At 39.0% G+C, this 25,606-nt stretch overlaps 2 protein-coding genes across 5 annotated transcripts in view; both read right to left on the bottom strand.

Moving 5' to 3' along the window:
- LOC112573732 (pikachurin-like) overlaps window positions 1–7,657 on the bottom strand; it is a gene marked incomplete in the record, with an annotated part of 25,454 nt that extends 17,797 nt beyond the window's left edge. The window contains 1 exon segment of the mRNA XM_025254314.1: window positions 7,089–7,657. Within this exon segment, the coding sequence (XP_025110099.1) occupies window positions 7,089–7,218 (130 nt within the window).
- A 641-nt stretch (window positions 7,658–8,298) lies between these two features.
- LOC112573521 (putative ferric-chelate reductase 1) lies at window positions 8,299–25,606 on the bottom strand. Of its 4 annotated transcripts, none has more exons than XM_025253982.1 (16): window positions 25,369–25,606; window positions 23,469–23,691; window positions 22,974–23,128; window positions 21,871–21,959; window positions 21,562–21,670; window positions 21,070–21,270; window positions 20,454–20,561; window positions 16,198–16,366; window positions 15,444–15,566; window positions 15,034–15,149; window positions 14,615–14,701; window positions 14,186–14,254; window positions 13,681–13,780; window positions 12,505–12,651; window positions 12,111–12,181; window positions 8,299–11,752 (listed from the first exon to the last, which is right to left on the bottom strand). In XM_025253982.1, the coding sequence occupies exons 2-16, from the start codon at window positions 23,680–23,682 to the stop codon at window positions 11,660–11,662; spliced, it is 1,851 nt and encodes a 616-aa protein (XP_025109767.1). In that variant the 5' UTR covers window positions 23,683–23,691; window positions 25,369–25,606; the 3' UTR covers window positions 8,299–11,659. The 4 variants fall into 4 exon arrangements, with proteins under 4 accessions (XP_025109767.1, XP_025109766.1, XP_025109765.1 ...); XM_025253981.1 differs by having other exon boundaries at window positions 25,399–25,606; XM_025253980.1 differs by lacking the exon at window positions 25,369–25,606 and adding an exon at window positions 24,423–24,754.

Below are 25,606 nucleotides of genomic sequence, written 5' to 3'. Positions count from 1 at the left end.
GGGTGTGCCCGCCGTTTCCCGGCTCTCTGGAGAGTGAACGCAATCTGTGAGCTAGTGCACGGGCCCCCCGTACCGGACCTGACAAATCAAATCGGCCCGCTCCTGATGGCAGGTGCAAAGATGCGCGTTGCTCTTCTCCCTCCGCCCACGTGCAGGAAATTCTGGAAAGTGGAACATAAGTCTGCTGATCCGTACTATTTTTCCTTGTCACTGTCCCCGTCCATTAAGAATCAAACCAGCTTGTAAAATTTCAACCCCGCCCTTCTCCCCCTACTCTTCAAACTAAAACAGACTGGAAGGACCAAGATCGGAGTAGGATAATAAGAAAGACTGACAACGGAGAGTGGTGCCTGAAAGAAAGTCGAACACACGCAACCGTCGATTTATTCAAATCAAATTACTGCTGTCTATTTTATTTGCAGAAGGACATTGTCTGTGTCAGACGCCAGGCAGACAGTAGAGGATAACTGCTGGTTGCCCTTATCCTTGCACCGCGCTTCTCGCTGAACTCACGTCTTCACTCTTGTGTCTCATGACTTCCCTCTCTCTGACTGACCCGAGAGGAAGACAGCTGCGGCCAGCATGGAGCTAGGAGTGTGTCGGTGTGTCCTTCGTGTATCTTTTTTACTATCTGTGTTGCGTTGTACTTTCGAGTGGCAGATTTATGCTGTCTTTATAGAGACAGGGACGGCAGTCGATGCCGTGATTGTTCATTAGTTGGTGATACACGAGAAGCTATGACAAGCCACAAATACTTTGCATGCCCTCAATTACGCCCACCGAGCCAGTTTAAACAGGCTTACGTTACACAAACTCATTTTATGCCAGCGAAGGATAGAATCGATTAATACTATCGCGATTCGCGACATAAGAGGCTTTCTAGAAAAAAGAATCCTGGTTTGAAGATAAAGACAAATTCAAAATAGTTGAATTGTGAATTTGGTTGGTGTGCGGAGGGGTGAAGGCGCTATGTGATGTATATCGTGTGTTTGAAATTAGACAAAGGAACACACTCCTTACTGCTTTATATCAGGACAAAAATCGATTATAATACCCATATCCTGTGGGATGCCCGTCTCAGGAAGCTGTTTCCTCTCAAGTGCATTTAGTGAGCAATTGTCTTGTGCCGCTAGGACGCGACAATGTCCAAGCAAATTCTAGTTTTGCCCATCGCCTCAGTTCGATAAGAGTAGAAGAAAAGCTATTAGCCATGCATGCGTTGTCAGTTGCATTTCCTATCGACTTTCAGACTGTGTACCACTCTACTAAACAAGGCTGAAAATTAATCAAATCCCGAAATAATCTACATCGTTCCAAGAATAAACGTCACCGTTTAACAGTACATCAGAGGAGGGGTTGTGGTTACAGTACCAGTGCCTGACGATACACTATGCCAACCTTGACAACCAGTTCTGCCTCGCCCACCCGAGACACACCGAGCTGACCACACGGTGGAAGACAGCACCACCTTGCGCAACTCTGCTGTTCCAGAACGAATACAACTCTCGCTGCGCTCCTCCCCCAACCCTCACGCATGAGTACTCTCTCCGCTCCAGTGCTTGCCCATTGGTAATGAAGCTGCGCGCAGAAATTGCACAAATATGGAATAGTGGCACCTGTGCAAACGACAAGCCGGATGTATGATCTGAAAGATGCATTTGGAAATGTTCAGTGAGAAGTTCCCAGGATCGACCAGCAAGACGAAAGCTTTGATGGGCGAGGGGCAGACTGTTGCTAAGTTGCTTTCTGCTGCTCTCTCCGCTTAAAGGATTTTCTGCACCAATATTTACAAAGCTGAAATAAAATCATCTTCTTCTGGGCTATTCAAAATAGAAACTGTCAACTTCAAACCATCCCAGCGTTCTCTCTCTCTCTACCCAGGAGAGCATCCACGGAGGGCGGAGAGAAGCGGGGGGGAGCCAGTGTTTCATTCTTTTCTATTTTATTTGTTTTGCTAGAAGAAAACTAGTGGCTACCGCCAGCAGGTCCCTGTCAGACAATTTTTACAGGCTGAACCCTAAAACCCTGACGCATGCTCATCAAGCCTGTCAATGGTAAAGGGCTTAATTAACAAAGGCAAATTTTTAAAAAAATCAACAAAATCAATAAGACAACTATAATCAGAAGCTGCATATCAATTATGGTTACCTGATTCTGCAGATGCAATCGCTGATCTGCAGCTACTTCAGCCACTGACTGAGAAGCTTCTGAGAGAGGCCCAGTGCGGCTAGTGAACCGCGCGCTTCCGTCCGAACATTACCATAATGTATGGGTAAAGGCATTCTAGCGTGGTGCCAGACCTGTTGGAAAGTGATCATTTCGAGCGAGGACGTGCCATTCAAAGACAGAAAACACGACATCTTTGTAACAATGCTAGGTTATAAGATAAATCCTCGAGTAGCCTTCGTTAGCTACCAAGTGAGAACAGGGGCTAAGGCGAGAGCGTTTTAAAAACGGACAGAAATGTCAAGTTCTGCGGTGGCATTTTTATTGGATGTACTTTGAAATACAGTCAGTTGGCTTTTTTTTCAATGCACACCCTACATCTCGACCTGTCGTTCAATAAACCCCTCTGCAATGGTCAGCATGATATCATTGAGAAGGTGGCCAAGTAACTGATGCCATATGACTGGTCCGGAAGAAATGTCAATACACAATGTGAGAACTGCCCATTGACCCTAAACCTGGGAATGCGAGTATGGTGGCAAAAAGACTGCAATCGATCGGAAAGTGTACAATGATTCCTGCTCCCGTGCCGCCAAGACCTCCTTCTGCCTGTACTCAGCTCTGGCATTAAATCACTTTCTCCTTCAGGAGCTACTGGACGGCAGTGGCTGTGTCGACAGACGGCTATCTCTCCTGGTCTGGCATTGTCTCAACCACACACAGACGCTTTCACGTTGGAAAATGGTGGGCTCCTTTTGAAGGGGAACGCTTCCCAAACCAAAAAGCGAAATAGGCCATCTGCATACAAGCTGGAAGAACAGCCCAGGTCAAATATTTGCAGACCTTCCAGGCTTTGGTGGCCTGGTAAGCTTTGACACCACATTAAAAGAAAGGCCGGAGTAATCACTGTCTTGAATGGGTCCTAAGTGTGTGTAAGACACAGCCTAGGGGATTTATAAAAAGAAGAGAGAAACCAAAGAAACAGAAAAACCTAGGCCCTTCTGTCTACTTGTGTAAAGTGGGATATTTTAGAAAAACACATGAACTCTAAATGTCAAGACGAGACCTGAATATTTTGTACACAAAATATTTTTGTTAGCTAGAAACTTACTTTTGCCATTACAATTGCACAGAGCAGTTTCAAGACTAACTGAATTAGTGAATGTTTCCCCAGCGTGCAAAATCCATAGCTGTTCTCCAACAATGGATAAAACGTTTGCCTATGAGCTGCGACAGTGCTTTCTTTTCAAGAAACATAATAACTCCCTTCGCTGCATTGGTAGGAACCTCTGATGCCGGTCGATGGCAGCTCTGTCGAAACAGGCATTGTATCTGTCCTCTGGCCGACTCTCGACATAGTTGGCAACACTCTTAGGACCAGCAAACGCCATAATGCTTAATCACATACCAACAAAGACGAGTGACCGGGCCAACTGGTCTGGTGATCATGGGCTCAGCGAACTTTCTAAACAAGCACTATATAATCGTCAACTTTTCCAACCTTTGGTTTTCTGCACTAGAATGAATCCCTTTCTGGCACATACGAATCCTGGCTGCCTGGTGGGGCTTAAATCTACTTGCTAAAAAGAAGCCAAATTATTGATAAGCCTTTAATGTCAAATCTTAATTACCTTTTCTTTATAAAATTATTATGTGCTTTGGTTTAACATTTCTTACAACCACTCCCTCTGTGTTTATTAGCACACATGTAATAGAGAGTGAGATTGACAAGAAACTACCTGTTATGTACTTAAAGGCACAAACAACTCCTTTGGGTAAGGGTTAGTGAGCTGACTCACATTTAGATACCTAGAGCTGAGAAGGACCAATGCAACACCCATGAGAATGATCTCGTGTATGTGAGAGAGGAACGGGCATCGGGGGGGGGAAGCGGCGTGAGTGTAATCCATGATGGCTCAACTGCACGAATCTGTATCACCAAACTTACTGCGCGAAAGATAGATAAAGCAACATAAAATATACACACCTGCTATAAGAACATAAAAACCTACCAGCTCCAAGAGATGTATCAGTTCAAATTAAACAGTACCATTTTCATGTCATAATCAATGATCCCAAATTATACTGAGTGGCAATAAGTGATCAACCAGACATATTCCTATTAGCTCCACAACAACCAAAATACATTTTTAAATAAAAAAGTCGTCTGCAACTGCCTCCTTCTGTTATAAACAATACTAAGCCATGACGCTAACTCCAGTTAACAGTGTACTTGTATGAGATCGGTTCTTTAATATAATCATGCCAGTTGTAACTGCTTCCTAGAAACCAAATCAAACTGATACTTCAGGCGTTAATGGGATGGACCATGGAGCAGTTAGTGGTCATCAGATGCGAAAAGTGCCATCCGTATCAACCACAACAATTGGGAAAATTGTCCTCGGACCACATTCAGACATTGCCTCTCCGTCTAAGGTGTCGGCAGCATGTTATGAAAGTTCGTTTCTTAAAAGTGTCTCCTGTCATTATCTATTACCAACCTCTGTGTCCATCGATGTGTGTATCGTGCATGAGTGTTCACCGAAGAGACATAAGAATTTGGGGTGTGGTATACCTATGCAGAAACGCACCACACTTATTAACTCTGGCTGGTGCTTGAGAAAAAAGGATAGTGAGAGAATAAAAGAGCTGCATTAATTAGCGATTATTTTCTAATTATCTGACAACAACGACTTATCATCATTCTCAAATATAATCAAGACAAATAAAACCCTATGTAAAACATACTCACTTGAACCATTACTTAAACGATATCGAAACATGTATCTCATACAGCCTAAAATCAACAGCAAAATCAGACATAAATAACTATTATCTTAGCTCATAGCTCAGACAAACCAAACCTTGAACACAACCCAAGGCCCCAATAAATAAAGAGAGCACAAGAACTCACATTCTTTGTTATACATAGAAGGTCTTTAAAAAAAGATAGAAAAATACATAACTAATCATGGAGAGTATATTAAAGATGTCACCCAGCTATGTTTTGTGTGATAAACATCACAGAAGTGTGGAATGGGACTATCACTATCATAGTTCAAACCCAATAAACTGCTTACCACATGCCATCTCTTCTATCAGTTTAAGATGTACAAGGCCCAGTCAAAGAACGGATCACGCCCGCTCACCAGTTTTATGTATGCTAAACAACAGAGATGCAACTTAATCGTCGATCATATGCCATCTTTCCACCACAGACCACAATCATCAAGAATCCTCAAAAACTACTAAATGGCAAAAGTTCCTAAAAACGAACACATCTATTCTTAGAGATCTAAAATATACCTGGTAAAACCGACAGTTCCCGACACAACTGACCGCGTGACCTGCTATTGTATTTCGTCACTGCTTAAACACACACCACAACGCTACAACCACGAATAATTCCACTCGGCAGGCTTCATCTGCACCAATATCACGCGATTCATACTTATGTGCGGTTTTTTTGATGGAAGCAGTAATTGATAGATAGCCCTGTGGATCCGCACCATGGGAATTAATCATTGCTTAACAAATACCCATAGATATTAACAGGAAAAAGACGAAAAATTTAGCTATTAGTATACTCACCTTAAAAAAAACTTAGTATGTTTGAATAGTCAGAAAGAGAAATTATTGTGTAATACGACGAAAGTCATTGCATATGCTGTAAGCGACAGCCCACGATTGGTATCCTCACCATCCTTGCAGCCCAGCTTCGGATATCAGTATTTTTTGTTTCTTTACGAAGTACAGTCAACACATCTCTTTCTAACATGAAGGCACTTATTTAGTCTGTTTAATAACCCATGATCAAAATAATTCTACAACTACATGAGTACTTGTTTTTATCATGTTTAATGATTATATGTGCAGAATGCATGCCAACTAATTCGCCCGAAATTCATTTATTGTGTCTGGTCTTGGCAACCTACCCACGCGATAACGGCGAACACGTGTATTTGGACTCGATGAGAAATCATATTTGGAGACAATTGGTTGAGTATAACAGAATTGGTATGAGCTATTACTAATACACTGTTCAACAATATGCATATGGCTTGATTGGTAATATTGAACAAATTAATGCACGGAACGTTATATGCATGTTCACTGAAGTGATCTAACCTGTTTTTGTAGCCCACTCCCAGCGAGGCAAGAATCATCAGTCAACTCTCTGGCACTGCTATAGCTACGATACAGAGACGCAAACATGGACAGTAGCTAGAAGAAAGGGACAAATTAACACCTTTTGCCTGTGGCACGGCGAAATGAACCCTGGCAACCCACCTTGTTGGAACACTTGGAACAGCATGTATCAATGGTGTCGCGCTGACATTTAACTCATTATATAATGTATGCATGTATTTAGAAAGGAAGCAGGCATAATTGATCTTGTGAGGAGATCTCTACCGCTGCTCACATCAACAGTACCCACAGACTATCATAACACCCATCAGAATATTCATAGTATTATTATGATTCTAAAGCAAAACTTAGGTAGGTTCAAACACCATGAAATCACTCTTCTTGTGCTATCGGTTTTCACTATAGCACCTTGACCTGACGAGCTCTTTTATAACCTTTTAGATTCATCTTATCTTGACCATATACAGTGCACAAACAAAATTAGTCGAATTACTATAAATAAAACTTGATGCAGAAGACGACTAACACTCAAGGTACATATCTGATTACCAAAATACTTGCACAATGTATAAAAATTCTTTGTTGGATCGCACACATTAGTCCATGAAATATTATATTCCTGCCAAGTATTCATTAACACATACATTAACTTTGTGGCCACAACAATTGACATACGTATCCACCAAACGCACACAAAAACAAGCACTGCGGACAAGCAAAACCAAAACAAAAACAAAAATAAATAAATAAATTTCAAGTACAGCAAGACTCACCTTGAAAGAAAGCTATAATCTTCTTCTGGGATGTCGCTGAAACAACGACTGACGAGGCCACCAGAATGATCAAGAAGCGAAACGTTATTTCTGGGAAGCACATTGCTGCTTTCTTTGAGAATGTCGCCATTGTATTTACAAACAGTAAAGCTAGCTATTCTTTAAATTTTTAAAATTCAACACAAAAAGCCAGCCATTAAAGTTAAAGAATCAAACAGGTTACACTACAGGCATTCCAATCAACAGTTTGGATCCATCACGGCAACAAAGCTAGACAACTGCGAGGGACAGTTTGGTCTCGGCGTGTGTTTTCGGAAGTACAGCCATCGCGCGACGAAGAGGGCGACCACCGGCATCGATCAATGAACGAGTCAATTTTCAATCATTGAGGTGACAAAGCTTCTTCTTTACTCGAAATCAGTCTGGCTGTTCGTGCCTTCGTTAACAAAAAGTTAATGTTTTTGTTCCTGAGCTTCAATACGCATAAAGCTGTACCGCTTTATAAAGCAGCAGCTGAGAATAGTCTCTTTTTTTAAAAGACTGTGTCCCTCAAACAACTTAGCTCACCTTCGTAATGGACTTGAATGTAAGGGAGATAAGTAAGTGCTCGACCTTCAATTGTTGACAACTGCCAGTGTAGCGAGACAACTGAGTGACTTTGTTGTTTTTGTTCGGAATAGACAGATATGCTCTCTTTCATGCATCCACCGAGACTATTTCAGAAAGCCCTAACCTGCTGGTATTTGTCATCCTGCCATAAACCAACTGTCGCACCGAACAATGTATTTAGTAAGTAACATTGTTAGAGCCTCCCTCGCACTATTAGAACCATGTCAACGCCTGTCTCATTTATTGCTGCATGACAGGATTTTTTTTCACTACTCGTATAACAATTAACAAATGAATGCAAGACTATTGTTCTCCCTTTGTATGATCACAGCCCCGTGTCATTTTTCCAAAATATGTTCGTGTTCGTCAGATTTCTTATATACCCGAGTCCCTTTTTTCAATTTTTCAAGTAACATGCTTTTGCATTGAAAATGAATTTCTTACTGTAACTTGCCACAGGAAGATGTGCTTAAGCTAAACTCAGAAGTAAGTGCCTGCTAAATAGATGCCCACGTGCAACTGCAATACCTAGGGGAATATGTTGACAGTACGTATAGATAAATGGATGAACATACTGAAAAAGTAAAGTCTGCACACATTGTTAGTTTAAAAGAGGCTCTTTAATAAAATTAAATATTTCACTTGTCAAAGCATTCTAACCTGCAAAACAGCTTTATGCAAGCAATAATCTAATGTTTTAAATATTTGTGCCATATTTGTTTAAATTTAAAATGTAGAACACAAAGATATATATATATAAAGATGTGTGTATTTTGCTACTTTGTATGTCCATAATATACATGGCATTCACCACTAAGGCTTGAACATGGGATCACTAAAAGCAAATATACACATTTATAATGATAAAAAAGAGGGGGAGGAAATTTAGAAATGTAAGTTAACCCAAAAGTAGTTTTAAAACTTAAATTCTTGAAAATCATATTTACTGCAAATCTATGTTGCTTTTCCAGTTTTTTCTCTTCCATCTAAAAAAATACAGATCTTTTAACTTTTTAAAATATATGGCCTTGCAATTGCGTTTGCTGTAAATTGTATATAAACAAAACACATTACATGCATAGAAATTTGTCATTTAAAAAAAAACTTATGAGAACAAAATGACAATAGCACCTGCAAGCATATTCATGCTGCTTAACAAATAAACGAATCACATTCTAATGAGTATAAAGGTATAGGTGGAGATTACACAGACTTAAAACCATTAAAATGTGCACATTTTGTCTCATCAAATGGCTGGATTAACATCTTTGCAGGAGACCATTTCCTACTTGCACCACCATTAAAAAAAATATATATTAAAAGCAAAGTATACATTACACTCAAAGCATCAAGACAGTTTATGCTTACTGAAGAAATAATTAAAAAAATTACTTTTACTAAATTTATATTTCGTTTATTTAAATTAACTTCTGCTGATGTGTATATTATCTAGATGACATCAAGACTTAGTATGTCAGTTTGCAGTCACCTGTTGACAAAGACTGCCATTCAAAAGAATAATAATAAAAAAGAAAGGCTTAACTCTTGGCATGAAATTTTCATGCCATATGAAATAAATTGACCTTCACCTTAAAGCAGCCAGTCTACAACGATGCATAATTTAACAAATGTTTCACATCAAGAAAATATGGGGCGCTGATATGCTCACAAAAATGAAGCAAACACCTCATCCAGACTATATCCCACCCAATACACACAAACACACAGCAAAAACATTTCTTCTTTTGAGAGTTCTGGCTCAACTAATCAAATTTTTCGAGCCATGACAGATTTAAATTATATAAATAAATCCATATGATTAAGCATATAAAAGATCTTTGAATAATTCTATTATGACCCATGTTTTAGCATATAATGAATATGCATTATTTACCTCTGCCTTTCAATATATTGCAGATCAAGTTGTCAGCACAACTAGATAGGGAAACATGCAAATAAACACTAATTAACAGGATATTTACAAAGTAAATTCAGTCACAGATAACATCCACCTTGGATGATGCTATAACTGAAATTCGATTTCTGAAATGTGATGTATGCCATAAACAAAACAACAGATTAAGAATTCATGACTATTTAAAAAAATATTTATCATCTTTTACCCACCACATCTCAGCAGCATAAACTGGCCTACAGAATCCTTGCACCTCAACAAGTTACGTTGCATCATGTGTCTTTGTTAACATAGCAACACAGATTTATGTGCTCATTTTAAAATGGAGCTGTAGCAATTTTGTTGTGAATAAAAATGATACAGTATTCATTTATTGATTTGAAACTTTAACAGTTTATTATATAAACTGGTTCTTATGATACTGTTCAAATGTATTCACATTCTCTTAGAGGATTTCCGAGTAATTCTTAAAAAATTATTGTTGGACTGTAACATCCAAAAAAATCTTGACACCTCTACAAAATTTCACAAGACAAAGCAAAATCTTCATTAGAACCAAGCTCTTCAAATGGTGATGCTAATATTTTTAAAGGAATGAGCTCTATTATCACATTTGGCCCTAACTACTAGAGCATGTTTGTGTCTGTTTTATGTAGACCCCAGAATGCTGTATGTGTAACAGAGATATTATTCAACTGATTGTTTACGTCAAAAGTGCACTGAGCTTGCTACCGGCAGGGCAATGTTCTATTTTGGTTTAGTAAATTTATTATTATAATTAGCCAAAAGTAGGATTAATGTATACATTTTGAAAGTCAGCTTTAAAAATGCTTTGGATTGAATTCACAGATTTTTTTGGTGCACTATAACTATTAGCACTACATAGATAATCTGTCCTTTTCAAAAACTTTTACCAATGTTTTATACCAAGACGAAGAAATGCACAAATCCACATTTCTTGACAGAAACATAAAACTATTATTAGTAGCAAAACTAAAATTCAGATTTGTAAACCAATGAAAAAAATCAATTTCCGCATTACAAACTGTTGAATAACCTGTTAAATCTAAAACACTTTTTGCTTTATCATGAGAGGCTGGCCTGCAGAAAAATGATGTTAAAAATCCAATCTGCAATCATTTGTTCTAAAAGTAGTAATTTTTTCAAAACTAGATTAAACAGATAGCACATTTGGGCACACTGTCATGTCAACTGTTGCAGCTGCGCTCTGCAACAGTGACTGATGTTGTAATTTGACTACGGAAAGCCCTGAGGTATAAAATGGAATCATTCACATTGTTTCCGTCCATCCTGGGTTAAGCAGACTGTACAGTCTGCAGCTCTAAACCTTTCCCTTATCAGATACCTGGTGCATGTCTTATAAATTCGTAAGTAAATCTATATTAGTAAGATGTGAAGTCCTTTAAGTGCAAAGAAAAAAGTTACAATCATAAACCTATCCCAGAAATTCATAAAAATTCATTAAAAAAATTTTGCAAGAGTAAGAAAGTTAGAGTATTAAGATATATGATCTCATATGACATGGTCTATAAAAGTGAAAACCTAACACTTTAATCATATGCTTTTTACAGACAGGTGTGCAAAGAGGAAAGTTTGAAAAATGATGTATGCAAATATCTTTCACTTTACTGTTTTGAAAGAAAAAAGTAAAGCAACATCTTTATGAAAGCTACAATTATTTGAAACAGTATGATATTAAAAAAATATTTACTTCTCTAAGCAGTCTGCCAGACAGTGAAAATAAACATCTAATGACAGCATCAATGGTTAAAAAATCTGATAATTTTTTATGAACTAGCTCATTAATCACTTTTAAAAAATTTGTGTTTTCATGATCTGCTTGACTTCCTAAAGCATGATTCACTAAAATAATTTCATACACCAGCATACACAGGTAACATTTTACTCAGGTTGAACGAAGACAACAAGTATTTGCTAATGCCTGGTTGAACAGATCCGCCTAGCAACAGTCTCCTTTTCTGTGAGAAGGCACTCCTTCAGAGATCAGCTGCTGAACACAGCATCATCAGGCCACAGCAATTACAATGATCATGATGATGGTTACAATTGTAGTGACAGTAAGATGGAAGAACAGCATAAAGCGCTTGAAGCGGCGACCCTGTCAAACAGTAGTGTATGGCTTTCCTTTAATAATAAACATGACCTCGTCATTTCATCGTGTTTATAATATACAAATATATGCAGGAAAATAATAGGAATTCTCCCAAAAAGCAACAAAAAAGAGAACTGTAATAAAATGAAAGGACTAAATGTTACTGAAAATACATAAACACTATACATTTGTCATAACCACTCATAGCCATATTCAAATTCAGCTGCAAATAGATTAAATCAAGACTAGGTCTAATCGAAGTCAGTAAATAATAGTCAGAGTAAATAATGAGTCTACCCTCTACAAATGAATAATAAGCACAAGACTTAAGGTCTAGCAATGTCTAGAAGACAGGGATACTCACAGCTGGCTCAGGCTCATCAATGTGCATTTTGGGATTTTCTCTCTTCTGCAGCTCATACTTCCTCCTTCGCTCTGTTAGAAACAGTTACAAAATGGGAATGTTATTTTACTTCTGATTTGCCTTTTGATATAGTTTTATAAAATACAGATATTTTATATGGTAGTTGTTTTTCCAAGTATGTTAATCTTTTCTTTTTAATTAGAAAATTATTGTCATGAGTTATAAAAAGATGCTGTTCAAACATGTCCTAATTAATTGGTCTTCATTACATATTATACCACCATAGGTACCTTAATGCAGTAAAATATCGTTTTAGAATTACTATTTCTATTTTGATCATAATGGTCACATGAATTCTTTCCTTTTTTTAATTATTTTTAGATAAAGTTTATACCTTTGTTCTTCTTGTAAGTGCAGCATTGGTGGACTTCGAGACTCAGTTCAATAACGATGTGTACAATAACCCAGATTACTAGAATCCAAGTTGCCCACCATGGCACATTGGCTTTTCCAAAGTCCATTCCTATGAAGATCTGGGGAACTGCTCATACAGACAGTACAATTTCAAACTTATTTTTGATGAAAAATATTCTCATTATGCTCAGACTAGCCATTTAGCATTCTTAAACATTTAATCTTGAGAATATTGCCCAGCAAGTACTAATAATAATGATAAATGCAGAATTTGTAAAATGCATACTCACACTCCTAAAGAACATGCTCTTACTGTTTAAGAACAAAAACGAAAAACATGGACAGCATATGAGGAACAGGAAAACAAACAAATAACATATGTACTATAAAAAGAATAAACAACCATACTAAACGAAGAATAAGGGGGGGGAATTGGTGTTTAACGCCGTGCCAGCAACTGAGGCTATATTACGGCAAGCAGCCAGCCCTGTAAACAGATGCCACGTGCAGAGAAAGATCAGCGTGCCCGAGACGAGAAATGAACTCAGGGCAGCCAACCTTCACTGTATTGGTGACAGGCGCTAACAGCGCCAACCGTTGCGCCACCGGACCGCTCCTAAACGAAGAATAAAATACAGAAAACACAAAGAGGAAGCAAAGAACAAGAGATGAGAATAACATGATATTGCAAAAGGAAAAGTATTAAACTGTAAACTCTATGCACATTACAAAAACCGCTTCATAACTTTGCAGGAAGTGAAGTATGTCTCATTATTGTGCTAGATGTTCAACCTCAGAACAAGGCAAGAAGACTCTATCAGAATTCAAATTCAACTTTGAATTTAGTTGTTCTCCCAAAAATAAGACCCAATAAGGACTTGCATGACTTTTTTCTGACAAGTAGCTTGTCTTTCTCCTAATTTACAAATTTGTAATTTGTACTTTTCTGTTTTATCCATTTTTTTTATTATTATTTCAATTCTTCTGCATTGTTTTTACAAACAGTAACCTCCTCTAACAGCATCTTGAAGTGTGTGTGCAGGCCACAATTGAATCCCAAAGAGGATTGTCACAAACATAAATGACAAATTGCTATGGTCTAAAATATCTCGCTCACAGATATGTCCAGATGATGATGTAATTAAATTTCACTCACTTGCAAGTACGTTTGCAATTGTACCAAAAGCCCAGTGGAACCAGTTGAAAACAGGACGGCACTTGTGCTCTTCTGATGGACGAATCAATGCAATGATAGGCTGAAAAGAAAAATTTCTAGTTTTCAAGCTTTCAGTTTCAGTTTATATAACATAACTGAACAGAAATTAAAAATCTTTGGTCATACAAACTGGCAACGAAACCAAGAGAGATCCTAATCAGCCTTTGCACTTTAATGTAGTACTAAAACTTTGGGCTACAAGGTCCCTAAAAGAAACTGAAAAAGCATGAAATTAGTTACCATCTTTGCTCTTTGCTGTCTTCGTGTTAAAGATAACATTACACAAGCTTGAACAGTTTACACGCAAGTCTAACATTATCTTCAGGGAAACATCAACAGCAGCTATATCATTAACTCTTTACAGTTTACTCAAACATATAGTTACAAAAATCTACTTGGCAAGTGATCATGAAAGGTTGAAGTGTTAAAACTCATTAAAACTCACATTGATAATGATACAGACGAGGATAATAATGCCCAGGATAGGATGGGCACGCTGAGGCAAATCAGGGGCCTGTTTGAAATGAAAAACAGAAACATGGAAAGAAATAGTAATCAGTGCAAAATTCTGAATGCCAATGTGACTGAACTTCAGCTCTAATCTAGACTGGTCAAGATCCCATGATGTAAGGGTTTTAGGGGCAGGAAATTAAAAGGCATTAATAACATCTAGAATCTATAGTATGTCTATTTAAAAAATTAAAATCCCCTTATGTGCAATCTTTGTAATGATCACAGGCAAAGTTGGAATATATCACAAACAAATTCTATACAACATTTGATAACATGCTATTTTCTTGAAGTGATAAAATTATTTTAGCAGCAAATTAATAAATGGATTAAATAATCAGTGAAACTTTTCTTAGATACATACCACGCTCCATCCACCAGCCTCCACAAAGATGAGGATAATGCCAATGATGGTAATAATAAACATGGAAGACATGCAATTGGTGTGGGCCTACAACACAAGAAATATAAATTATGTTCTACATCTCTTTGCCATTATCATGTATTGCTGTGATAGAGTGCTTTATAATTGAATATTCATTATTATTAGGTGTATTATCATTATTTACGCAGAACATCTTCCTTCATCACGTTCTACAACTGTAACAATTTTACAATCATTAGATTACATTTTAGAAGTGTACAATGTGATAAATTGAGCAAATAGACTTCTTTAATTACTGTAAAATGTTTTCCTCTATAAAGAAAAAAAGAGCATTCAGAAAAAAAATCTGCTAGATGTGGACTATAGCAAACTGACAAGAAAAAGGAGAGTAAACTTACAACAAACCAGTACCGGTGATCAAACATTCTCTTGTTGGGCCACATAGGTTTGTAATACTTTGTCATTAACAAACCAATTGAAGCAAAGAAAACCCATGCTAGAATCATCAGGCACCCTGCAAATAAAGACACTTTGTTGCACATGCTTTTCACACTAAATGACAAGCTCTTAAAGAAATCACCTTTTTCAAGGACCTCAACATCTGATACACAAATTTCTCAATTTTTTTACTAATAAAAATGAAGAAATGATATTTTTACAGATGAAAAAACCCCCAACAAACAAGTCAAGTCTTTGCACAATGAAGGCCACAAAATTCCAGACACGGGGTAGGGATAGTGTTGTGGAAAAAATTTGTGTATTATGCTCATTTAAACTTTTAAGTGCATTCAGAAACTTTCTCATTTACCATGAGCCTTCACGAGGGGATAACGGGCACGGCCATTTATGTTATCAACACTGAAGAAGTCAATCTTGCCAGGGCTGGAAACAGGTATTTCGTTCACACCCAATCCATGACGTTTCATAGTACCTAAATCAGGCAATAAACCAATTGTATCAAGTTAAAACATGTTTAAATCTTGTAATTTTCGGCTATCTAAATTTTACTTTATTAATCAGTGGTTTCTATGGTTGACATTTCACTTTTAGGAAGAAAACTTTTAAAAACACTCAACTACCAGCAAATGTTCAACAATCCAAACTTTCGGCATTTATTATGCTGTCATGAAACAGTAAGAAAAAGTGGCCTCACTCCAAAAGATTAATCTTTCTTCATACAAATATGAAAGCTTCAACAAACTTACAAATTAAAATAAAATCTCTATCACATACTGCCATCCATGGTAAAACATAAACATTATGTCATCTGCATTAGATGATGTTATATTTTTGGTAATGTAAATAATAACGTAAATTTGTATAGCACTTTACTTCACCATCAAAAGCTAGCTCAAAGTGCTTGACAAAATAAACACACAGAATAATAATAATGGCACTGAAAGATGCAGTCACTTCAGCTTGGTATCCAGCTAAATATTGTTAGATTCTTTCTCCTTCTGCCTGTATCTATTTGTTTTCATACCTCAGCTGTATTTATGATAGTTCTTTAATCAGTCTTGCTATCTTTAACTTATCCCTAGCTTGCAATAAGCAAGACCTACCTCTGATGGCTTCGCCTCGAGCTAGAAGCAGGTGATAATGTTGACCACCGATGTGTGTTAGTTGAGGATAATAATAATCTATCTCACGGTCAACTGTAAATCTGCAGCGAACTCGTCCATTGTGGTTTGATCCCTCCTCATTAGTTATCACTTGCTTTCTGATGTTTGCCTAGTACAAAAAAGTAACTCCAGATAAAAAGATTATAAAAGGATCCATCTGAAAGTAATTTGTTTTTTAATTCCATTATGTCTTGACTATGTTCCAGTTAACAATCACAAGCAAAAGTCTGCAAAAAATGTTGCTAAAGAAATGTTTTATTTATATATTTTGTCACCAGAACAACATATGGCCATAGGATTTTTAGTTATTGTGCAGCGAAACAATGGAACTCTCTACCTTTCCATGTCCATCACATATCCACTACTGAATTCTTTAAACATGAACTGAAAATGTACCTCTTCCATTAACATTACAGTGTTCCCTCGCTACTTCGCGGTTCATATATCGCGGATTCACTACTTCGCGGTTTTTTTTTTGAAGTGAAGTAGCGATCGATATTTTCGTGCTGGGAATTATCGTTCTACAAAATACCATAAATACTTCAACAGGAAAAAGACGAAAAATGTAGCTATATTTGTATTTCTATTAAAATACCATGGTTATTTTGTAGATAGAAAGAAAGAAATAATTGTGTATGAGAAATCCATTGCTATGCGTAAGCGACGAGCCATGATTATCTCCCATCTCGTAGCCAGTTCGCATCAGTTTTTTGGGTTTCTTTGAGTACAGTTATAATTTTTTTTACACTAATTTGTTATTGTACTGTATTAATACCATGATTACTATATTACTTTACATTCACATGATATTGTTTGACATGTATATATTATTATTGCATGTATGTCCCTATTTACCGCTGGGACATAGTGGGACTTGCAGAAGTCCGATGGACTGGTTTCGGGGAGTCAACTACAGATGAAGGCCACAAGCTCTGGTTCAGCGGAGACGAAATCAAGCATGAACGTGTGTCGCTTCATTGTCAGGAAGGAGTGGCTGGAACTGTCATCAGCTGCACCCCAGTCTCTAGCAGACTTATCTCCATCCGAATCTCTGCTCGACCGCACAACATCACCATTATACAAGTGTACGCCCCAACATCAGAACACGAAGATGAAGAGGTTGAGGAATTCTACGAGGAGCTGGACAACATCATCAAGAAAACTCCGAAGAAAGACATCTTGCTTGTCCTTGGCGACTGGAATGCTACGATCGCCCTGACGCTTACCAACAATGGGCAGGAACAGTCGGCAAGTTTGGCCTAGGCAACACCAACGCAAGAGGCCTACGGCTACTAGAATTCGCTCAGAGTCACCGTCTCACCATTGCCAATACCCTCCACCCGCACAAGAAGTCAAGAACTGTAACGTGGCATTCGCCGGGAGGTCTGGTCCATAACCAGATTGACTTCATCTTGCTGCCTCAGCGTTTCAAATCAAGCATCAACAAAGCACAAACGAGGTCCTTTCCTGGCGCTGACATAGGCAGCGACCACAATCTCGTCCTCACTAGCCTCAAGTTGAAACTGAAGTTGAGACGTGACAACAATAAGAGCCCTCGCATCCGATTCAACCTTGAGAAGCTCAAAGATCCGGACACAGAGAGGATCTTCCAGGCCCAGGTGGGGGGCAAATTTGCAGCCCTGGCTACTATAGACTGCGACATAGACGCCCTTGCTGGAAGTATCAAAGAGGTGCTACTCTCTACTGCAGACGAAGTGCTGGGGAAGCAGAGGAAGCGCAAACAACCCTGGGTGACAGACGACATCCTTGATCTTTGCGACGAAAGGAGAGCCTTGAAGAGAGGGAGAGGTCGAGACCCGACGTCAGCAGACAAGTACAGACTTGTCAACCAGCAGATCAGAACAAGGATGAAGGAGGCAAAAGAAGATTGGATCGAAGACCAGTGTTGCAGCGTGGAAATAGGCATGGCAAGCGAGACAGCAAGAAGGCATATGAAACACTGAAGGCCCTCACCAAGACTCAGCAGCGACCAGCCACAGTCATCGAAGACAGCGCCGGACAGCTCCTTACGGAAAACGCTGCTGTACTACGTCGTTGGACTGAATATTGCCAAGACTTGTACAACTACAAGATCGAGCCAGACACCAGCATTCTCCAGCATCACCAGACTGGGACAAGAGAGGCTGAAGACCTGCCAGTCCTCACTGATGAGGTGAGAGAAGCTATGCACAGTCTGAAGGGAGGAAAGTCGCCTGGTGTGGACAACGTACCTGCTGAGCTGCTGAAGCATGGAGGAGACGCAACAACCAAGGCCTTCACCACACTGTGTCAAAAGGATATGGGAAGAAAAAGAAATGGCCAAAAGAATGGGCTCAGTCTATCATCATCCCACTCCCTAAGAAAGGGAACCTGAGGCAGTGCCAGAACTACAGAACCATCAGTCTGATAAGTCACCCAAGCAAAGTAATGCTCAGAATCATCCTCAACCGCTTAAAACCTATTGCAGAGGAACTGCTGGCAGAAGAACAGGCTGGCTTCAGGCTGGAAGAAGCACGGTAGAACAGATCTTTAACTGCCGTGTTATGATAGAAAAACACCTGGAGCATCAACGTCAACTATACCATAACTTCATCGATTTCAAAAAAGCTTTGATCGTGTCTGGCACGATGGACTCTGGCAGGTCATGAGATCATTCAACATAGAGGAGGGACTGATCCAGATGGTAGCAGCACTCTACAAGAACGCCTCCAGCGCGGTACTACTCAACAACCAACTAGGCGAGTTCTTCGCGATGACGATCGGGGTCCGTCAAGGGTGCCTACTCTCTCCCATCCTTTTTAACATCTTCCTTGAAAAAATCATGCAAGACACCCTCCACAACCACCTTACCTCAATCTCCATTGGTGGCAGACCCCTGTGCAACCTCCGCTTTGCAGATGACATTGACCTCATGGCAGGCAGTAACAACGAACTTCAGGATTTGACGGACAGACTCTCCAGGCGAGCGGGGCCTATGGCATGGAAATAAGCTCAGAAAAAAGCAAAGTAATGATTATTTCCACCACCGACAGCAGCAGCAACATCGTCATGAACGGCCAGAAACTGAGGAGGTCAACAGCTTCAAGTATTTGGGTGCCACCCTGACTAGAGATGGTTGCTGTACAGCAGGATCCGTATCAGGATTGGTATGGCAACATCCGCAATGTCCAGACTGGATAGGATCTGGCGAAGCAACTCAATCAGCTTCAGTACCAAGCACAGGCTGTACAAGTCCCTCGTAGTGTCAATCCTACTCTACGGCTGCGAGACTTGGACGCTGCTTGCCGCAACGGAAAAAGAAGCTCCAGCCTTTGAGAACAAGTGCTTGAGAAAGCTGCTCCGCATCTCGTACCGCGAACACAAGACCAACGCATACGTACGGAGCACCGTAACCTCCCTCGTGGGCCCACATGAGCCCCTTCTGGCAACAGTGAAGCGGCGCAAGCTCGCCTGGTTCGGACACGTCACCCGCCACAACACCCTGTCCAAGACGATCCTACAAGGAACCCTCGAAGGGAGCCGTCGTCGTGGTCGTCCGAGGAAAAGCTGGGTCACCAACATTAAAGAATGGACCGAACGCGAGATGCCAGACCTGCTCGCATCTGCTCAAGACAGGACCGGGTGGAAAATTCTGTCTGTTGCTGCTGCCGGACGGTCCCCCCTACGCCCGGACCGGGCATGGGACTGACCTGACCTGACCTGTCCCTATTTCGCAGAAATTCGTTTATCACGGCTGATCATAGCACCTATCCCCCGCGATAAACGAGGGAACACTGTACTCCTAACACCCTTTCCCATAATGCTAGTCATTTTTCACACCTTTGCAATACACGTTACTCTCAGCTCTTGTTCTTGTTATGTGGTTTCTCTTTGTGTTTTCTGTATTTGATTTTATTCTTAATCAGTACTGCTGTTTATTCTTTTATAGTTCATATGTTATTTGTTTTCCTGTCCCTCATATGCTGTCCCTGTTTTGTTCTTGTTCTTAAACACTGAGAGCATACTCCTTAGGAGTGTGAGCATGGGCTTTACAAATTTTGCATTATTATTATATGCATAAAAATATACATAAATGTTTAACATAGCATGCGAGTTTTCACTCTTGCGGTCTGGCTGTAGGTACGCAATACCTATAACCTCGTTCAAAGTTAGGAAAGTGAAAAAGAAACAAAGATTGTTAAATCATATAAACCTACATTATCTTTGTCAAGGTTTATGTTGCGGTTGTGGTCATTGTATGAGATGTAGACACGAGTGGAATCATCTGAGGAGTCGTGGGTACAAGCAAAGACAATGTCTTCCCCCTGCAGTTCAATAAAACAATCATTATTTTTATATCAGAAATGGCTACAAAATCTAAAGTCAGAAAGCCTAAAAGTGTCATGTGACTAAAGATTTTAAACCAACTAAATGTTTCCATATTGGAAAATGTAGGTGGTCTATATAACATTGAGGTGACAGGATGAGTGTATGTTTTTGTTTAGTCATAAAACAATAGAAGTAAATAATAAAAAAGAGATTTTACGGGGCTAACGGGGAAAACCATTCAGAAACTTATCCATACCCTAAAGGTGCTGTCATGTTATGATTCCTTTACTCGGACTTCACTTAACTCGATACTCCTGAAGCTTTTCTAGGGTTAAAACCCACAGAATTTCCCTTCTTCCAAAAAAAAAGAAAATCCTTTCTATTTAAACCTGTTTTCAAAAGAAGTAGCACAAGGAAGCTTTTCTAAAATCTAGATGTAATAAATAAGTATCTAATCAGTAACACTTATCTCTAATTAAAGCCACACAGAAATCTTATACTGACCATATAGGTGTCATTGGACAGTGCAACAGCGATGTACCGATCCTGGCCACTGTCAGTGAGGCCACTGAGCTCAAAGCGCACTTTGTCTGTTGTTCCTTGCCAGGTGACAATGTACTCACAGTAAGGCTCCAAACAACCAGCTGGCTCTCTGTAGCATCCCTTCTGTAGCCCGCATTCATCAACATTGATATAGGGAGTTATCTGAAGATAAGAGGTATTGTGTTGGCAATAAATCTTATATTTTAATCAACCTCATATAAAATTGTATATATTTTGAAAAAATGTAGTTTTCAACTATATCATAGATTCTTTAACCATTCTGTGCTTGTATCAACTAATTTCTGTAGTGTATATTCAAGCGTTGCATTTTTCTATCACTTTTGTCTCTCTCTCCCAATCATGCATCAGATCCCCAAACATCTATACCATCATTATCATCTACTTTGCATACAATGTCTATGGAAATGAAGTTTTCAAAAAACAATCTGCAACCTTGGGACCTGGAGTTCTAGGAAGAGGTGGGGCATTAGGACTAGGATCCACAACAAGGGGAGAACTCTCTGCCACCCAGTAAGTTTCATCATCCACAATAAAGGTCGCTCTGAAATAGTCAAATGCAATGAAAATAATTTGGAAAATTAAAACAATGTGACAAACTTGTCAACTTATTTTTAACCTTTTAAAGCTAAGCCTTATAGTGTCTATAGAAGATAAAGAAAACAAATTTTCTAATCAATCTTATACATCAGAACACTTCAAAACTTTAAAAGCCCTGACAAAATTAATTAACTACTTCCTCACCTAAACTCAATGTGCCCTTCAAATCTGTTTGTTTCCCATGTAAAACGCAAGTACTTCTTAGGGATGCGGTCAGCTGTTTGTATGGCATACTGAAAGCATACAAATAAGCTGCAATGATTAAAGGCATCAACTTAACCCCCAAATACATGCTCTCATATACCAGGGGTGGGGAACCCCTTTTTCCTTCAAGGGTCATATTCATATTTATATCATTCAGGCCATACAAAATTATCTGCTTAAAAATGAACCTGCTCTATTTTGTCAGCTTGTAGTTTTGACATAGTGTGTTAACAATTTTGCAACGTGTACAATCCCAGCCTGTCTAACACTGCTGTCCTCTAGTCACTAGAATCTGCCTTTTCATATTTACGTATGTGAAAACTATGCCTCAGTCCCTATAAAAAGCATAGAAAAGCAACTGTTTGAAGTTTGTAAAATGTTATAGCTAAAAAGTTCCTAGAAGAGACTGAGTATTTGTAACACAACCTTTTACTTTTCCTAATGCTCCATTTTCTGTTTGTGGTTATTTAGTAAAAGTAATTAATATTAATATAATAATGACTATTTAGTACACACATACCCCCTTCTGATGAAGGAGTTCATGAGATTTACAAAGAGCCTACATACATATCTAAACACACAAACAAGCTTCCACATACACAAATAACCTCATAAACACAAACTGGCTTTTATCAGCCAAAGCTTTTTCATTTGTTCATTGAAAATCCATGAAAGGATAATGTTGGATACCTGAAGGCCTGAACTGTACATTAATCTACACAGCAATGTTGACATCAAACCAGAAGTGGTCTTCCCTTGGCTTGGGATGAAGGCCACATGCATGCATAATTTTCAAAATCAGCCATATAGGCTGCAAGCAAAAGCATATTTGTCTGTCCCATTAGGTATGTGTTACTTGTCCCTCAAAATTTACATTATTATTCATTTAATATACATTTATGTTGGTAGGAAAAAGCTTATAGATTTACTAAAACCTTGGCGGGCTGGATCACATGTATATGGTCCATTGGCCAGACATTTCCCACCCTTGTCATACACAAAACATAATACACACATACAACACATATTAAGCATTTTCTTACTGTCTGCCTTTCATTATTGTAGCAATTTTGTTTAGGACTGTACTCCTTTCCAAGCAATGTGAATGTACCCAGGGATGTGCGTGGTCTGTTATCAGTTGGCCAGGCCACTAACATAAAATCCCGGAATGTTGCCTCACCTTCTGCTACAAGTTCAACTGAAATTTTAAAAAAGTCTCCATGGAATGCTGTTCTGCATGTACAAAACATCAACATGGCTTTAAAGGATGTCTGTAGACTGTTGCTTTGCAAAATGGTTCTTAGAAATAATGTACTACGTAAGTTTTCCACACTCACATGAATAATTTTTCTGTTGCTGTTCTGGCTTTTTTTGTGTAACACTGTCTAAACTTCACTTCAAGAATTTTGTCATCGGTGATTTAAAAAATCCACTAAACAGCCTTAAGGCCATATATATATATTCTCTTACTATTATTAATATTACTGTCATCATTTATATGTTCTCTTACTATTATTAATATTACTGTCATCACTTACCAGTCAGTTCCTGATCCAAAGTATAGGTGTCAGAACTGACTTTGATTTTAAAAGGAGAGGGCATGATCTGAGGTTTGGAATTTGGTGGAGTATCTGAAGGCATCAAATTGTTGCAAAGACAACAATGTGTCCTGTATGGATCCACAGCTCCCCACACTACAGTCACACTCCATAACTCCAGCATGAAAAACAGTAGCTTTGTCATGGTAACCATGTTGACTACCTGAAAAATGAGCCACAAATCATTACCAAGACATGCGCTCTGCAAAACTGATATTTATATATAAAGACATATTTAACTGTTTTCTTCCCTGTCATAAGTGAACCAATTCTTGATGGCTTCTCACGCTAAGGATCAAGTACATTCACAAGTAACAGATTATGTACATGAAGTTCGTGGTGACCGAATGCTTCTAGTGAGCTAATGCGTAGGTGTTTCCTCTCTCCACACCTTTACACACTTGCTAACCTGGCACAAAAGTACACGCACGGACCTACACTGTTCGTTGGCTATACATGAACTCACTGGTCCAGCTAATCGCTAAAGTGAATCATCAAATGTATTGTAAGTCGATCAATAATGTGTATGGTATGTATGTAAACGAAGTATTGAACCTGCAAGTAAGCTTTTTCAAAAATGTCACACAAAAGATTTTTGGCTGGCTCCCACTCCCACGCAAAAGCAAGATCAGTCTAACCACTCACATACCTTCCAACATTAACACCCTGTGGTATTGTAGTTCCACAGCAACTACAGACTAGTACACACTCAAAAATTACTGCAACCATCAACACAGCAACGTGATTTCTAAGGCGTGTGCTTGGAGTGGCTCTTGCACACTCAGGCATGCACAAGGCATCTGCAGAACCAGTCCCACAACAGGCCCTGTTTAGGGGGTGAGTGTCAGGACTGGGGAATGTGGAGTGTACACAGCAAATGTCGCTGCCACCTACCTTGTGAGCTGTCTCGCCCTGCCTCCTCCTTTGGGACAAAAGTTACAGGACACCGATCGCTAATCCCTGGCGACTGCTAATCCACTCCTTCCTACCTACTATCCATCGCACTCACACCTTGTTGTGGGTACTCGCTGGTGGCTGCTCGTCGGTGTGGATTGGGTTTCAATCTCCAAATAGGGCGTCCGTGACCTTTCCGAGGTCAGGCTGCTGATTCAAGCAGCGAGAGGCTTGGCTTATTGGGGGCCTCGCAAAGGGTTTCCGGTGTATAATTTGAACGGGACAAGCCGCTGTGTGAAGCTTTTCACAGACTCTGACGAGCAGTATGTGCACAGTTCAACTAGCGAAAACTTTTATGAATGCTAGATTTCCATCACAATCTAGAATTATTATAGTAATTGAAGAAAAGTAATCTACGCGTATGTTAAGACATTGTATTCTCCTTGACTGTACCCCACTATTATAAGCTAACATTTTTTTTTTTGTTGAAAACAACGGGAAGCTTCTTAATTCTGTTACTTTTCTTAGTCAGAGAGCAAACGAACAACAGATAAGGCAATTAGCTACTAAACTGGCAGTGCAGCAAGCTCTTTCAACAGCAATTAACAGCTGTTGTTTAAACAGCAACAGTTTCAGGACGCCACACAACACTGAAATGTATCTTATACATGTATATTATATAGTTATCTGGCCAGAATTAGTATATATATGCCGGTTAAAAATGATCTTTGAAAGAAAAAAGAAGGTTCACACTCAATTGTGGTACAAATGTTTTCAATTAAGTCATGACTATGACTATATATTTGCAACTATATATACCTCTCAATCTTAGATATAATTAAATAGCCATTTCATGACCACAGCATTCAATGTTATTTTATGAGAATCAACAAGTGATTAAACTTAGAAAGACATTTGTTCTACTCAAATACAAAACATATATTACCTGTTATTTCATTTAAGATATAAAACTTACTAATTCTTATGTAATCCTTTGTTCATGTGCTGTGTTTGCAGTGAAGAAGTGGATCCTGTTCTAGATAAATTGACACCACCAAACACACAGAGAAGCCTGTTTCACCACTAGCTGGGAAAAGGACTGGCTGCTTTAGCAAAGGAAGCACTCCTGTTCGCCTCCCTACAAACTAGACTCACAACTGTGCTGCACCTTACATCAATGCTTG

Source organism: Pomacea canaliculata, linkage group LG10 (assembly GCF_003073045.1).
Source record: "Pomacea canaliculata isolate SZHN2017 linkage group LG10, ASM307304v1, whole genome shotgun sequence".
NCBI lineage: Eukaryota > Metazoa > Mollusca > Gastropoda > Architaenioglossa > Ampullariidae > Pomacea > Pomacea canaliculata.
The sequence above is the reverse complement of the archived record's forward strand: the minus strand, read 5'-3'. Positions and strand labels throughout refer to the sequence as shown.